General features: G+C 48.3%; 1 protein-coding gene across 1 annotated transcript; it reads right to left on the reverse strand.

The window, feature by feature from the left end:
• Positions 1-200: 200 nt before the first annotated feature.
• Positions 201-4,016, reverse strand: LOC146191496 (uncharacterized). The gene is made up of 2 exons (XM_084602010.1): positions 3,855-4,016; positions 201-588 (listed from the first exon to the last, which is right to left on the reverse strand). The coding sequence occupies exons 1-2, from the start codon at positions 4,014-4,016 to the stop codon at positions 241-243; spliced, it is 510 nt and encodes a 169-aa protein (XP_084458136.1). The 3' UTR covers positions 201-240.
• Positions 4,017-17,985: the final 13,969 nt, after the last annotated feature.

Genomic DNA, 17,985 nt, shown 5'->3' on the forward strand with positions numbered 1-17,985 from the left:
GCAAGACATAATAAATTAAAGCCATTGTAGGTCGCGACTAAACACTCTGATCTGAGATTTTCGGTCCTTTACAAAGTTTTGTTGCCTAACAAACCTTCGCTTTATTTTTTTTTTTCTTACAGCGTTTAATCTTCCATGACTTGACGCATGCACTACGGTGTATCTGGTACAAAGAAGATTGGCGTGGAGATGAGCAATAAACGCTTTATCGTCGCTAAGAGTCTGTCTTGATACAGCAGGCTACAAAAGTCGTAAAGCTTCCTTTGTTCTTGGCTCAACCACTGCGCTTGGACGGCCACTCACAAGCACGTGACAGGCAGGTTGCGTCCCAGCCTCGTCCCGCAGGGCCGTGACCCGAACGAAGTGCTTGGCGGGCGATTCGCGCGAGCAGCTGTAGCCGCCCGAGAAATCAGCGTCGGCTGCGTGCACCTCCAGCCGGGCGACCTTGAGGTCCTCGGTGTTGTATTCCGACACGTAGTAGCCCTGCCAAGGGGACCAGTAGCGCAGCGGCAAGCCGTCCTTGGACCACGAGATCTTGGTTCTTGTATCGGCGAAGCAGTAGATGATGAAACTTTCTCCCTCTTGTACCTGCGAACATCGCATGCCAACAAGCCTAGTGATCAATTGCAGCCTATCCCAAAGGCGAATGTTCATTCAAATAAAGACACAATTGCTTATTAACGCATATCCAAGTACAGCCGCACGCTATAGATAGCAGCTACGAGGCAAAGCTCCGTCTTACTTGAAACTCCTAGTGCGGGATAGATGGATGGAATATAGGAGCGTCCCCTTTGAAAAGGGGTGGTAGCAGTAGCTATCATGCTCATTTTTCTCCCTATATCTTAATTATTGTTTTAGATTGGTTAACTATACCATCATTCTATTTATTAAATTTTTGTTTTTACATTACTAACATTATGTCACTTCTCTGCTTTTAAGCCACCAATCTTCCAGTCGTTTTTTGCTAGCTTCCACCGCCGGTTTGTTCACCCGGCCACTGGTATCTCTAAAACCCAGAGCTTCAGGAACAGTGACTGCGCCTGCATCGACTTCCGGATGGATACAATTACATTCGAGTATAATATGGTCAATTGTTTCACTGGAGTTACCACATACAGCACATGCGTCATCTTTGTTGTTAAATTTCTTTTTGTAGCTGTGTGTTCTAAGGCACCCTGATCTAGCTTCAAAAAGTAGGGCACTGCCTCTTGAGTTATCAAAGAAAGCTTCCTTCCTGATCTGCCTTTTCGACTTTCGGTATAATTCCACACTCTGTTTCTTATCCATCGAATTTATCCAAATTTTACCTTCTGTGTTTTTCACCTGTTGCTTAACGCTCTTTATTTCTTCGTCCTTGTGACCAGCATACTTGCTAGTTAGTTTCCTGGTTCTTTTCCTGCATTGTGGTTCAACGCTTTTTAAGTATAGGTATTTAAATGCTTTAGCTCCCCATCTGTTACTGCCGCATTCAACAAAGGAGCGCCATCTCTCGAAACCGGTTGCTCTACCAAGAAAAGCAGGCAGGACGGCTAGCAGATAGCAGGATGAGGCAGAATTTGCCGTCTTTAAGTAGGAACGATGTTCATTAGTCTAATATGCTCAGGAAAATTCCCCAAAGTGCAGCAAAATTTTAATCAGAGATTACTCACTATATAGCCTCCGACCAAACTTAGCTACAACAAATTGCTTTCCAGATACAATATTTCGCAGCCGTATGGCTAACTAAGATTGGGTGCATACTAATCAGTAATTACCCCGGTAATTTCAGCTCTACACGATGTTAAGGGACTCCCTAAAGCCCATTAAACGAATGTTTGTCTAGCAAGCATCTCCAGGGAGTAGTAGGAAATGCATGTCACTTTATAGTCGGTTGCAATCCTTTAGAGCCCTTTTTCAACGCACAATTGGATATTAAGTAAAGGTTCCCCCTTTAAGTTTACTTTTCTTATACCGAAATTTGGCAGCACTCTTGTCAGAGCTGATTACTCTTGGTCACGCGTAGCGTTAACGCGGGAATGCCTGTATCGGCTTACTGTCAGAGCATTTTAAATGAGCCGCAGGGAATCGACGCAGAGAGTGTGTCTGCTAATTGAATTTATCGTTGCGCTTTCTAGGGACACGTTCGTCACGTATAGTGCCATTGGACGTAGTATTTGTGCCTTTTCGCGCATACCCACATCTCGTTAACTTTTGCTTGCAATGCGTTCCTGACAGGCTCTGCGCATCTAAATACTATCGTGAACAGAAATAAGATACCCTGCCATAGCGCACCCCTATTTCGATCATTATTCTTAACTGCATGCGGCCGCCATCATATGAACCATTCCTGTTGTCGAGACAGGCGCAATCAGCTGATTGACGAAGCACTCTGGTGCAGCACGCCGGTCATGACATCACGAGTGCTGTTGGAGATGGCGCCAGCATGCATTTCGGCAAAGGGTATTGAACACCCTAGATCGGCATAGCACGCGCTGGCAGTGGTCTCATACATTTGCTCACGTTAGTACACGACTGTGGTTGCTTGCCTTTAAGGCCTACCATGTACGCGCCTTCGGGGATTGTAATCAGGCTCATTTCCACTGGCGTATCATAAGCCGTCGCCGTTCTCGCCACTGTCGGCAGACGCCACTGTTGCAACGAGCGTCTCTTCTCCCAGTATATATACTCTCACATCTTTTCCAAATCTCTGCATGTGGCAGTGGCTAAACCGGAACCAATCGAGGGGCCCGTACATTTTCACTTTCATTATTCCTCTGTCTCAACAGCATGGTATGTACATACATCTCGGTTTCTAGCAGCCATGATACAATGGACCCACAGTACTCGAATCCGCGGTACATCTACCAACAGAGGCGCACAACTGCTATATCAACGGGTTTTTACGACAGCGATCTATAAAAATATTCCCGTTTATAACCAACATGCACCCTATCGGTCTCCCACTGTCCGGACCGAGTGTATACGTACAATGTGGCGTCAAGTTCAGACCATCCCGCTGTAATCATAAAAGCTACGCGCGGTCTGCAAGGTCAGAGCTTACGATTTCAACGCGGAAACGACATAGAACACACTGCAAAATTAAATGGCAACGAGATGCGCTACTCTCGGCCCTGTGCCTCGCTTATTCACGGCTTCTTTCGCGCCACTTAATTCTGCCCCTGCGACCAGGTTATGGCACAATCTATATCCACAGGGTAGAATGAGACGAAGGCAAGACAAGTCGCCCAGACGAAGACAAATCCTCTTGTCAAAGCGTTGGCTCAGCTTGCCTTGTTTAGCGCTCTTTCGGTCATAGCCACAGGTATACAAAAACATACTGCACAGATGGTTTCATGCGGCTGAACGAGTAAGGTAATTTTCTTGCTTCCCAGGGCAGCTTACTTCCCTCCTCGCTCAGAATACGTAAAGGTAAAAAATAAAAACCAAAAAGCATCATAATCTCTTTGCGCTAAATTCATTTTCAATTGCAACGTGCTCGCCGCGAAAGAAGCGGACACCTGAACACACTCATGACTAGGGCCACATATACCTTTCTCGTCTTAGCTTTTTTCGTGATCTGCACGTTGCAGCACGCTGCAGCTGTTATATTCGACTAACGTTAATACTACTTCTGCCGCTTGGCTGCTGATCCCAGTGTATTGTGAGTTGGGTTCTCATAGCGGCGGCCACTTTTCCTTTCAGAAATGCGAAAAATCCCATGTGCTGTGCATGTTTTAGGTGCGCTTTAAATGAGACAAGGTTGCCTAAAATCATCCCGAGCCATTCACTACACCTCATATCCCTAGGATCACTTTAGAACATAACGCCCACAATTACCCATTCTTAATGGCACTCCATCGGCCGAAGCTTCTCACCTCCTTGTGGCCATAGTAGCTGATGAACTTGCGCGGCCGGCCTCCAGGCTTCTGTTCTGGTCGGCAGGTGACGCCGGCAAGGAGGCTGCACAGAAGGACCAATGGCCACAGGAAAAGACTAGGGCTTGCGTAGGCGAGGCCACTCTTTCCCCTGAGAGGCATATGCGGATCGGAATTGAGCTTGGGGTCCGTTCCACACTGGCGAGGACGTGGCTCCGCTAAGGCGTCTACTGTCCGTGCCGGTCTCCTTCTTCTCTGAGCGTGAGGGCGAGCGCAGCGTGAGCTCGTGGCAAGGCTCAGTTCTTCGTCGTCTTTACGTGGATACGTAGAGAAAGATCAGGCAAGGTTTCGTTATTGAATTAGGACATTTCAGAAAAAAGCTTGTGAAGAGCCGAGTACATCAAGGATATGAAATGGCAGCGTAAAAAGAGAACAGAATCCAGACAATGATGCTCCAGGAATTTTAATGCAACAGCGCCAAGAAAACTGCAGAGATTCAACTATCATTGAGCCAAGTCTCACGAGCGTTAGCCATCGGCCGCAGACGCATGTAGTCGCTGCTGCCGCTTCAACTTTGGCTCGCTTCTGCGTTTGAAAAGCTTCTCGGCAACGGGCTAGTGTAGCTTCACATTGTTCGATGGTTTCGGCAGCCTGTCTCCTCAACTCCTCAACGAGATGGCGCATGCGTATGGAGTATTTAGTTAGGTTAAACGGAGAGGCGCAGATGGAACTTCATGAAGAAGACGATGTAGTATGTTGCAGTTTTACACGAGGCATGATCAGCTGCGGTGATAGCATTGTGGGCACGACGACGAAGGCGACGATGTTTGCCGCACAGTTAGAGATGAAACAATATGCGGCGCCCAGAGTAACTTGACTCTACGGCGCACTATGGCGCACGAGTACGTGACGCCATCTTTTGAACATAAGACGTGCTAGGTGCAGGAATAACGGGAGTAACGCGAAACCTACAAAAAAGGTAACTCTCTAAAAACGACTAGCAAGATGATAGTTTGCTGTTTCGGCCAGTTAATTCAGCTTGGTCAAGCTGGAACGCTGAATGCAGCGATGTTGACACGGCGAGTTCGAAGAGCTCTACGTCTCTTCAGTGTCTGGTCGCGGGGAGCAGGCGCGTTTGTTTTGCCGATAACAACTCCATTAGGAACTGCATCATAATCAGCCTGACTACACCTCCTGCAGGACGGCCCCTTTGAGAGGCTTATCCAATGATTAAACTCGCTTCTATGCCCGGTATACCGCCAACTTGTCACCACAGACATCCCATAATCTCATCCGCGAAACTAACTTCAGCTGCCCCCTTCCTAGCTTGCACCCTCTTGGAATCCACCCGTACCCTAAATGATCATCGCTTATCTTGCCATCTCATTACATGCTATGCTGCCCACACCCACTTCTTGGTTTCGTCTAGAATATCATTAACTGGCGTTTGTTCCCTTACTCACTCTGATATCTTTCCGTCTTTTAACATTACACCTACCATTTTTAAAATAAGGGAGCGGGGGAGGAGGCGATACTTAAGCTCCGCCTTTAAATATACTGTCACGTACACAGTGACTAAGGATACCAATGATAGCAGGGGGTAGCCCAGACACAGTGGCAACAAGCAGCACAGACGCAAACGCACAAGCGACACTTCGTCGTCCTTTCAACTTCGTCCTCCTTTCACACCATCTATAAACGTTGTTTTACACCTCAGTCATGCGCCACCTGGCAACGCTATGTGGCATTACTCCCTTTCCGAAAAAAAAAAATAGAAAGAAAATGTGGACGGCCGGTAAAAACGGTGTGAAAAGCAAGAGAGTGGTCACAGCGGGTGGTCATACGCTATCGGTGGTAGTACGGCTTCAGCCGCACAATGTCCAAGCTGGGCTTTCGACGTTCTGGTTGTGTGGCACCGTCTGGAATAACTTCATAACTGAGGTCACTCCCACGACGCAACACTTTGTATGGTCCGAAGTAGCGGGAAAGGAGTTTCTCTGACAAGCCTGGACGGCGAAATGGTGTCCATACCCAGACTTGGTCTCCAGGTTTGTAGTCAACCTGGCGGTGCCGGAGGTTGTAACGGTGCGCGTCAGTGGTCTGCTGCCGCCCGATGTGCACTCGGGCGAGCTGGCGGGCTTCCTCAGCGCGGATGGCATATTGCTGGGCATCTGAGGAAAGCTGGTCGTCATCTGGGCACGGGAGCATGGAATCGAGCATACTCTGAAGTTCGCGTTCGTAAACAAGTCGAAATGGTGTGAAGCGCGTTGTCTCTTGTAAGGCTGTATTATACGCAAATGTGACGTACGGCAGCACCTCGTCACAGGTCTTGTGCTGCACATCGACGTACATTGACAACATGTCCGCAATCGTCTTATTCAATCTTTCTGTAAGACCATTGCTTTGTGGATGGTCGCTGTGGTCTTGCGATGGGTCGTGCAACTAAGCTCAAATATGCGGTCGATCAGCTGCGAAGTGAAAGCTGTCCCTCTGTCTGTAATGACGTATGAAGGGGCGCCATGCCGCAAGACTATGTTGTGCATGAAAAATTCTGCTACTTCGGAAGCTGTGGCATGAGGGATTGCCTTTGCCTCAGCGTATCGAGTCAGGTAGTCACTACTATCCATTTGTTTCCCGCCTGCGACAAAAGGAAAGGGCCAAGGAGATCCATGCCAATTTGGTCGAACGGAATACGGGGTGCTTTAACGGGCTTGGGAAATCCGGCAGGCTCCTGGGGCGGTGTTTTACGGCGCTGGCATTCGCGACAGCTTCGTACATAGCGTTTCACAGCTGCGGAGAGTCCGGGCCAGTAATACATGTTGCGCACTCGAGCAAGCGTCCGTGAGCAACCCAAATGGCCAGACGTCGGTTTATCGTGGCAAGGTTCATCGTGGCACAATAGGGTATACATCTTTCTTTGTCACATTATTCAATTTTCGATAGTCGACGCAAAATCGGAGAGTGCCGTCTTTCTTCTTGACCAGGACTACTGGTGAAGACCATGAACTTTACGAAGACTGCACAACACCATCATCCAGCATCTCCTGAACTTGCGTCTGGATCATTTCCCGTTCTTTGGCAGACACACGATAAGGCTGCTGTCGTATAGGGCGAGCGTCGCCATAAGTAATGATGCGATGTTGTGTGATGGGCGTTTGACGAACCTTCGAGGAAGAAGCAAAACAGTGCTTGAAGTCCAGCAGCAGTTGCTCTAAGGCCCGCCGTTTCTCCTTTGACAAGTGGCAGTTAATGTCGATGTTGTCAAGAGATGGCTCGTTAGTTTCTACTGCCGTGGATGCAAAACAGACCGGACGTGCGCAACATGGTCAGCGAAAGCGATAGCAGTTCCCGGAAACAAGTGCCGGTGCTCATTAGAAAAATTTGTGACAAGGAGTGCAGCCCGGCCATTGTGAAGCGACAATAAACTTCGAGCAGCGCAAATGCCTTGAGCAAGCAGGAGTGAATGGTTCGCCTCCGCTACAGCATCACCGGTACGGAAATCGTCACAGGTAACTTCCACAAGAGCACTGCTTCGCGGCGGCAGCGAGACGCTCTCGGCGGAAACACGAAGTGCGGCATTGCAAGGACTGCTACTATCTTGTTCGGCAGATTGTCCCATCGAAAATGTGACGAGTCTATTTCGCAGGTCGATAACTGTTCCGTACTCCCGCAGAAAGTCAATGCCGACGATAAGGTCACGGGAGCAGTCACTTAAAACAACGCAACTAACGACGAACGTACGTACGTTAATCTGAATGCGAGCCGTACACATCCCCTTTGGAGTAACTATATGACCGCCAGTGGTTCGAAGGTACACACCTGGCCAAGCAGGGAGCACCTTCCTCAAAACAGTCGCCATGCGACCACTCAAAATTGAACAATCGGCACCGGTATCCACTAATGCATTGGCCGTAGTGCGACCGTCTAAAATAACCGGAATGTCCAGAGAAACGCTTTTTGCTTCCCTAGGTGACGGTACCAGCAGCTCGCGATCGGATCGAAGCGGCGACGACGGGAGGTCTTCAACGCAGCGACTACCAACGGCCTCGCCCCGCAAGGTCGCTGTTTTCAGTTTTCCCGATGAGGGCTAGACGAGCGGCCTTGGTCCTCTCGCGAGGAACCGTGGGTGAACGTCGAGGAGCGCCTTGGTGAAGGGGAGCGGGACTGACGCTGCGAACGAGATGAAGAACGCTGCTCCGCCAGGTACTCCTCAATAACTCGGGGTCGTTGACCAAACCGGGGAGGAGGCGAGTCGATGCGGAAGCCGTGAAGACCGAGGCGTTGATACGGACAATCCCGGTAGAGATGTCCTGGTTCACCGCAGTGGAAGCCAAGCGGACGGCGGTCAGGCGTGCGCCAAATGTCGGCTTTGCGTCGGGGCAGCGGACGATTGTCGAAGTTCTGTACTGGCTGCACCGAGGGCAGCGGAACTGTAGGTGGCGCGAGAATGGGCGGTGGGGAAGGGGGAGCCTGACTCTGCAGGACTTCCGCATATGTGGGACGGTTGTCGGTCCCCGACAGCAATTGCGGGCTCGTAACTACATGCGAAAGAGGGCTCTTGAGCGCCTGTCGCACCTCCTCCCGCACTATAGCAGAAACGGAAGCTGGCGATTACTGCAGAGGGCTCCAGAACTTGCTTAGCTCTTCGCGCACGACGCTGAGAATTAGTTCGCGTAATGCATCGGGATGCCGCTCGGAAGATGCAAATGATTCCGCGATTGTGCCTGTATGAAAAGGTCGGTCATAAGCCACGGCACGTTGTTGTAGCACCCTTTCCTTTGTGGTGGCCTCCGCAAGAAATCTGTTTACAGTCGACGGTGGCCGGGTTGCGCACAAGGCCTGCGAACAGCTGCTCTTTCAAACCCCGCGTCAAGTGCCTGACCTTTTTGTCCTTGGACATGGCGAGATCGGCTCGCCAAGGCGCGTCATGTCCTCGACGTACGCTTGGACACTCTCATTCGGCATTTGGATGCGAGAGTGAATGGCACGTTCTGCATGCTCGCGACGATCCGCGCTAGTGTAAGCCTCGAGCAGACGACGGAATTCCCGTCACGATGTTAACACAGTTAACACTTGCTCTCGGTTCTCAAACCAGATACGGACGCCATCCTCAAGGCTGAAGTAGACGTTCCTTATTTTGGTAGCATCGTCCCACTGGTTAAAAGCAGCGACACGTTCAAACTGAAGGAACCAGTCCTCTACATCCTCAAAAAGGTCCCCATGGAAAGACGTACCCGAGGGGCCTGCAAGGTGTAGTTACAGGCCGGTGCGACGCAGTTACCTGCTGAGCAGAAGCACTGGATGTCATGGCGGCTGCTAATGGCTGAAGCTCCGGAGACAGTCCCTGGAGCCGTCGACTGGCGCGATGCACTGGGGTGTCAAATGGCACAGGGCTTGCGCGACGTCTTGCAGATGGAGATTCTTGCATAGGTGATCGTTTTACCCCGCACCTCCACCAGAATGTCACGTACACAGTGACTAAGGATACCAATGATAGCAGGGGGTAGCCCAGACACAGCGGCAACAAGCAGCACAGACGCAAACGCACAAGCGACACTTCGTCGTCCTTTCAACTTCGTCCTCCTTTCACACCCCAGTCATGCGCCACCTGGCAACACTAGGTGGCAACATGACGGGACAGAGTTAACGGCTGCCGCCCGCGGTTCCCTTTGCAAATCCTCACTAATAAGGGAGTAATTACTCATTGACACCCACCCACCCAAGCGCAGCCATACGACTACAAAGGAAAGCCTATACGCGGTTTTCTCAGATACTTCGTAGTTAAAGAAAAATTCGTCCTGATCCGGGGATCGAACCCGAGACCACCGCCTTTCCGGGGCAATCGCTCTGCCAACTGAGCTAACCAGGACGGTCAGCCGGGTTAGATCCCCGGATCAGGACGAATTTTTCTTTAACTACGAAGTTTCTCAGAGAGCTGTATAGCTTTCCTTTGTAGCCGTATGGCTGTGCTTGGGTGGATATCACTGAAATCTACTCCCATTTGTAAGATTCCCCTGAACATTTGACTAACGCCATTCCCACTTCGAGTTATTGATCAATTCGCCCTGCTCTACCATCTAATCTGCTGGCCGTCCTGGTTAGCTCAGTTGGAAATACAGTGCATAAAACGCGTAAGCCAGGCTTCGCTTTCAAATGTCAAAGTCGGCAATAAAGAAAAAAAAATAGCTCAGTTGGTAGAGCGACTGCCGCCGAAAAGGCAGTGGTCCCGGGTTCGATCCCTGGTTCAGGACGAATTTTTTTTTAATTATGTAGCAGAATGGCTGCGCTTGGGTGGATGTCAATGAGCAATTACTCCCTCATTACAAATCTAATCCACCTTGGGGGATTCCCCTAAATATTTGATCAAATCCCCACTAGCGTACATGCACACAAGTCCTAACAGAAAGGGCCACCGTTAAATATTCTAGTTACCTGAATAGAAGCTAACAATCAAATTTATAAGGTCAAAAATTTTTATGCATCTGGCTTTTGTTTGTGTGTGAGTAATCAGAAATATACAAACTTAACTGTTCAGCGAAGTCACATACTCTCCACGCATGGCCCGTAGTTAGCTACTAATTTTCACCCGTTATCATCAAATGTGAAGCTTCCACCAAGCTTCCCACGCGTCTAATGCACTAATTTTCTGTACGGGGAAAAAATGCCAGGTTTCCTCTCGCTGTAGAGCTTTAAAAATTTATTTGTTCTTAATTATTTCAAAAAGTGGGGCCCAAGACAATGTATGAAGGTAATGTGAGTTCAGGATGCTACACGTGCAACATAGCCACGGCAGATGCCCTATCAAGCATTTCCTCGGAGGTATGTCATTTCATGGACACGCTGTTTGTAACACAATTCAGTACAAGCCTTCCTCATCGGGACTCATGCGCTTGAATTTGAATGAACACACTACGGCTCAATTATTCGGGTGCCGAGTGCAGTACCACGGCCGCTCGATGGAAGCGCACAGGGTGCGGCCTGCTGCGTCGCGCCGCCGTCAATGGGGAAGCGCGTCCTTAGGGAGTTTACAGTTGCGCCCGCTATTTCTTCTGAGGGCGCCACTGTATAGATAGCCACTGTTCGGGGACACGTCGGGTGCCGAGTGCAGTACCACGGCCGCTCGATGGAAGCGCACAGGGTGCGGCCTGCTGCGTCGCGCCGCCGTCAATGGGGAAGCGCGTCCTTAGGGAGTTTACAGTTGCGCCCGCTAATTCTTCTGAGGGCGCCACTGTATAGATAGCCACTGTTCGGGGACACGTCGCCGCCGGGGTCGCCGGCTCTGAGTGCGCGGTTTACTTCCTTTCTGAACGCGTTCGCCTCGCGTCTGCGTGGTAAACGCAAACTTTTTTGTTTGCGCATATGCAAGCACGGTAACGATGAGACGGGATACGTTTGTTTCTTAAGGCGAAAGCCGTTCTAGGCTCATGGAGCGGAAATTTGTATGCAGAAGCTTTGCCAGTAATCTGTGCGTCGCATCTGTGCACTGGTGTGTCAGTCGCAAAAGCAGACGCGCAAGGAGGGAGATTAAGAATGAAAATGACTGATAGTGACAGGTAATCAATAAAAGTTATAAATAGATATTGATAGAGGTAACGACTAATGCTAATGGCTAATAATGGTTAATAATGACTAAAATGATTTGTAATGACTAGTATATCAAACTACGACATGTAATGACCGCAATTGATTAGAAATGAGTAAACGTGCGTAGTGATGTGTGGTAATGACTATAATAGCTAGGCATGACTCATCATTAATGCTCATGACTACGAAATGACCAATATATGAAACGACATGTAATGACCACTGCTGATTCTAAATGAGTAACCTGCTTAGTTATGAGTTGTAAGGGCTACAATGACTACGCAGGCAGACTCATCATGAATGGGAAACGACCAATATATCAAACCATGACTTGAAATGACGTGGCAAACGATGAGAGGCAAATGATAGAAGAGTAGGCTTTCGCCGTCCTCCGCTTAAGAGACATCGAAGAGACCCTCTAATTTTATCTGCTGAGCACGCTTCAGGTAAAGGCAGCAGCGAGGAGTAGAAATGCACTCACTTCCTCTGAAATGAAAGCAGTGCTGAGGATAAAAAATGCAGATGCTGAAGCATAATGCCCTATAAGCTGCCATTGAATTTACTACAAGGGACAGCAGATTGGATTTGTTGGTGATTAATTATAGGTTAACAGTGCAAACAACGTGACGGGAACACAGGAGAAGAAGACATAACCGGGCTAGTTGTGTCGTCCTCTTTTCCTGCGATTCCGTCACGTTGTTTAACCTATTTAGTTACCAGGGAGCTGGCCAATGAACTAGGATTTTTAAAGATGTGTTGTGAAGCAGATGAACGCGATGAGGTAGCACCAGAAGCTTTTCTCGCAGGTTATGTTGCGAGGACATATCAGAAAATGGTACGAATGTTTTCTTTTTTTTTTTATATAAGTATACAATTTGTTCTAAATTTTGCCGCGCTAGTCTGAGCGGCCTTGCAAGCAAAGGAACCTGTACATACAACATTTGTTTATACTCTTGAGACTCCTTGAGCCGATGAGATAAACTGAAAAGCCACTTTCCACAGAAAATCCGGCGTCCGCTTTGCCGGCGGAAAGTCGGAAAAATACCTCTCTGGTAAGAGGCACTTTAGTTGGTGATATGGCCAGACACCTTTGGAGCAATGAGAACACATGACATGTTCAATGTGGCAGGAGCTGCCAAAGTAGAGAGTCAATAAGATGTAAGGGTGAAATGGGAATTACTGAAAGTGGGACGTTTAGATTCCAAGTCAGGCACACTATACTCCTATAGAGCACGTTTGTACGGCTTCGGTAAAGAGGGGCTTTATATAGCTATGTGTAGGGTGCTATTTCATATAATGCGGTGGCTTAAGGCTGGATTCTAATGATATGTGACAGAGGCAGCAATTACGGGATACGGTGAATAAGCAGGTAGCAAAGTGCGGGTACTCTAATGAGGCTTTGCAAGGAGACTTAAGAACCCCAAGTTTTGTTTATCACTACTGGGTTTTTGCTTAATTTATGCGATATTTGGTAATGGTTTTGAGGCGACATGTCAGTCGTGCAAGAGCCTGTTGCAGGAAATAAGAGTCAACTGGACCAGTTACAGGTTAATGAAAACCAAGGACAATGGAGGCTTGATTTACCCTGCAAAGGAAGTAATCAAGCTTTGTCAGCTTACGAGCACCTTGATGAACTCGTGAAGAGGTGCGGCGAAGTAGCAAGCTGTGTAAACTTTTGATTTCATCATTGTTTTCTCACTGTACACAGTACCTGCAGCTAATCTATGGAAACAATGATCGTGCCCATGCTGAGACGCTATGCAAGATATCATTAAGTTGCTGCATCCACTGATAGTGAGCTGGGCTGGAAATGTCAACTCAACAGTGGAGCGACGTTTATGGCTATGGCATAAACCTCTCTCAAAAAAGGTTTTCCGTCTGCGATTGGTAATTTTATTCTTTTCTGTGCGTGGCCATTTAATAAGCGTACTCGGCTGCTCGCTGAATCTCGGCTGCAGTTGCGCTCTGAAGCGTGAACATTCTTGTGATCGCAGCTAAGAGTTTCATAACAGGAACACTCGATGCGCGTTCTTCCATTGAAAATTGCAAACCACCAAAATTGTATGGGTTTGCGAGCAGCCAATAAAAATAGTAAAAACTTTCGGCGCATATACGTAGCACCTTGAGGCAGACCGGCTCTATGAAGCGCGCTTGGTTTGTCCGGTCATGCAAAATGCGGGAAGCCATGACAGATAGCGTTCAGTGTACAAATTTTAAGGTCTCCAACCGAGTCGAAGATCCCAGGTTATTATCTAGATTTAACCTAATAAACATCTTCCTATTTCTACCGTAACATTTGTCAGAATGAGATAGAAAGGTTGGTTACATGTCGCATTTTCACAAAGGTTGCTCATTGTAGGACATTTCTTTATTGGATGGCGCTGGCAGCTTAGAACAGGTTGACATCAATTTGTGTATAAAAGCTGTATGCAGGAATGAGTAAATGGTATGAAAATGACACACGGAATTAGCGACATAGTTAAGTGGTTATGCATTAGGCTACCATGGCAGCTGAACAGCTTCGAATTGTTCATAGCCGGGTGACATTTTCATGTGACAAACAAATTGATCCGAATGCAACATCACGGTAATGCGAGCTCTCCAATCGAGTGGCCTTGAACCACCGTCACATTAGGTTTTTTCGGGGTACACTCCAGTATACATCCTTGCCGAGCAAGCACTAAGTGCTGACATGGCCACACTAGACATGACAGTATTATACTAATTCGTTCATGATGGAAAATAGCACGAAAAAGTACACAAAGGACGGAAGGAAGACACGGACAAGCGCTAAATCCGTGTCTTCCTTCCGTCCTTCGTGTACTTTTTCGCGCTATTTTCCATCATGAACGTTAACCAACTTGCCCAACTTTCGGCAATACTAATTCGTGTTGCCAAATTGTGTGAAGCGGAGCTCTTATATCCTTAAAATAAAAGGCTTCTACCACACCAACGCCTCCCTCAAAGCGCAGCCAGGCGCAGCTCTCCACGCGCGGCTGTCCCCGAACGGTGGCGCCGCGGCGGTGACGACGGGAAGTAGGCGCCTCCCGCCGGTTTCAGACGACGTAGCAGGCCGCACGCACCTAGTGCGCTTCCATTGAGCGGCCGTGGCAGTACACATCACATTTCGCCGGCATGGGTGCCCAGAAATCCTAGACATAGCTGCATCTCACAAAGTATGCCACAGTGGCAGAGGAGCCTTACATCTGTGAATCTATTGAAACGTACCGGTGCGGACAGTAAACGGAGCATGCGATTTCCTCCTAAAATTTTTCACGCGTTGCATAATTAAAACTGCCAGTCGTGGTATGTGCGAACCGGTAGAACTGCCAGTACTTTCACTTGGAATGCGCGATTTTAATTTGAACTGAAAAGCGTGTTCGGCTTGCTCATGTCTGCATCGGTACCTGCACAGTTATCCCCTCTCCACTTCGACCAGCATTAATTATGCTGCTGCATGATAGGCACCCAGACGTCGACAGCTAGGAGCGGGCTTCTGTCTTGTGAATCAGTTTTGTGGCCTGGTATATCAGCAGCCATCACCTTTATTTGTTGTCGCTGTGGCGAATGCGCTTCTACCCGTGTCAACAGAGCGGACCCTGTCGTGCCCACAACTCTGCATGAATATCCCCGGAAACTGTTCTACTTGGCATGCTTTATTCCATTTGAAGGTCGGACACTCATCCTGGTACATAATACTAGAGGTTCCCAGCGGTATGTCAGTTTGAAAAGTGCGACAGCTCAAGCCATCATCGACGTCATGAAGAGCATTTCGCACGTCACAGTGTCCGTCGAGAGGTAAGATCGAACAGTCTACCATTTTCATCATGGGAGTCTGCAACGTCTGCAACCAGCAGCCACACTATGCACAGCCAAATGGTCAGCCCGTGAAAATAATTCGGAGTGTAAATAATCTATTTCACAAAGAATCCTCCTTCGGATATACTGCTGAGGCACTGCGATACTCCAGGTGTCAGTCTTAATTCAGTTCATTCCAGTTCTTGATAGCACAACTGAGAGCCAGACTCCCTCAGTTATGACCGAACTGCTCAGCAAGGAAACTACTAGAAACAAGCCATGTGCGTGAATGGAACCGGCTAGAGTTCTGAACTTAGCTTAAACCCCCGATGCCATGCGGCTAAAACATGGCAAGGTGGTGTCCTGCAGCATAACTGCAGCATCATCTTGTAACATTCGTTTGCTTCGGGAAAGTTAAAGCGGAATTTTTACCTGACGCTGAAGTGCCAGGACATCTATAGTGGCTGTGAGGAACCGCAGCCTGCGTGCACCGTGGCCGTCGCGATCGGCTCCGGCGGCGCGAGCAATGCCGCGCTCCATCGCGGAGGCTACGTGTGTGCAGCTAAATTGAATATCACCCGAAAACTGTCCGGTGGACGGTGACCGAGTTGTATGAACACGTAGTGGCCGATGCCTTGTTGCCATGGAAAACCTAAATTTATTGTTTCAAGGCGAAATCCTTTCTAGGCTCATGGAACGAAATCCCGTGCGCGAGATTTGTGCGCGAGATGTTATATTCCGCGTGATTCTGCAAGATGTGTTCTTAATTTGTCTAGCGTTCCTGCCATCTGCAATCCCACACATGAACGAGCGCCAAGGAACGCCACGCAACAGGAGCGATGGTATACCGCCCAAACAAACTTGCCGGAGAAAGTGGGATAGATACTGTGTCTTTCCTTTCCTGTAAACCAATTATAATTATATATACCACTGCAACAAACGCCGATAAGAGGCAAACGATGAGAAGGAAATGAGAGGTAAGGGAGGCTTTTGCCATTCTCCTCTTAAGAGACATCTAAGAGAGCCTCTAATTTTAACCCCTTTTCTAGCCCGAAGATGTAGAGCTCGCCAAGTTTATAATTCCACCATGGTCCCTTTACTTCCACCAACTGCTTGTTATATCATGAGTAGAGAATGTGGCAGCATTAAAGTCTCAAGAGAACTCGGCCTGCTTCTCATCCTTAATCACTGCTGATCGGTGCTTATGCCGAGCTTGTGCAGGCGCCGATACTAATAGACACCTCAGCGAAATGTTGTCCCCCTCTCCTCTTGCGGTGATTTTCAACTAACTATATATAGACATGCACGGCAATGGATCAATACAGCATCTTTTCAACTGAGTCACAATTTAACGCAAAGATGGCCTTACAAAAAAAAGAAATATGAACCTAAAAATGCAGGCATAAGGCTTTTGTTTTTCTACATTTCTTTTACTCAGTCTTTTGTTCCTGCCTTAGCCCACAATTTTACACTATTTAAAGATCTCTCCCTTCCGTAATTTTTAAAGAGGAAGTAAACAGGCATCTACCTACCGATGGTAATAAAATCTAATGATACTGGTAGGTACTAAGTAACCTCTAATACTCCCACAAAAAAGAAAGTCGATCAAGCATATGTAGCAACTGAGATATCAAGTTAAAAAAATTTGCGTGGCACTTTGGACAACTAAAGTGCCATGAGTCGAAAGCGTTTGTTTGAAACGCCTCTGATTCCTGCTTTACTGTGTCTGTCTCTAGGTCCGTATTCGGAGTTTGCGTCGTTGTCGAAAATGTTGCTCTCTCCCTGGCCTCAAGTCTTTTGATTGGAGGAAATGCTGGAACCGGAAATGGTGGCAACCAAACTGATTCTTCTCACGTTTCGTGTTGGAGGAATCAGGCGTCCGTCCGCTTTTCTACACTGCTTGCCGCACAGTCACTAGGCCACTTCGGCGCCATGCGTCTCACTCACTCAACTGCACCCAGAAGTCTGTCAAAGAAGCATCGCCGCACCTGCTGCCGCCACTGGCGCGCGCGTGCTCCCCACCCACCTACACGTGACGCTGCACCCCCCACCGGCGTAGGTGGTTGCTCAGGAGAGAGGAGGAGTGCGCCGATGTGCGAGGGAGAGGCCACAGCTGGCATCGTTCCAAGGCACGGACGAACGGAGGTAGAAAACAAAAATCACAAACCTCCTAGCTTACACATCCAACTGAGCGTAGAAAACAAAAATCACGAACCAATACTGCACTCCACTCATAAATGCATCCCCAAGCCCATCCACTAAGGCCTTTTTGTTTCTTTTGCTGCTTGCTCATATACCATAGCCAGACATAGGAGAACAAAGACGAAAATAACTAGACATGCTTCGCGGGCACCTCATTTTCATTGCTACAGTTTCTGACGAGCCAATGGCAGCACCTTCCCAGGGACAGCACATGGGCTATATGATGCCAAGCGATAGAATTCGCACGAAAGACCGGTGCTGGCAATCGAAGCGAGGCATGGGAATGTGAACATAAAAAAATTATTTGCAAATTATACGACTCATTTCAGATGAAATTTGTGGCGGTCAGCTGGAACAGTGGGATGAAGGGAATACCACTGTTCCTTACTTTACTTTGCCAGAACTAACATTTTCAAATTTTCTTTTTTCCCGCGCACCATAACCGAATGGAATAACCTGCCATTATCATCCCTTCAGGACTTTGATTCCTTAGAAAAGGCCGTGCATTGATTTGCTGTCTTGCTTGTACTCGTGTATATTTTATATT

Source organism: Amblyomma maculatum, chromosome 4 (genome assembly GCF_055883805.1).
Source record: "Amblyomma maculatum isolate TAMU_Amacu chromosome 4, ASM5588380v1, whole genome shotgun sequence".
In the NCBI taxonomy this organism is placed as follows: domain Eukaryota; kingdom Metazoa; phylum Arthropoda; class Arachnida; order Ixodida; family Ixodidae; genus Amblyomma; species Amblyomma maculatum.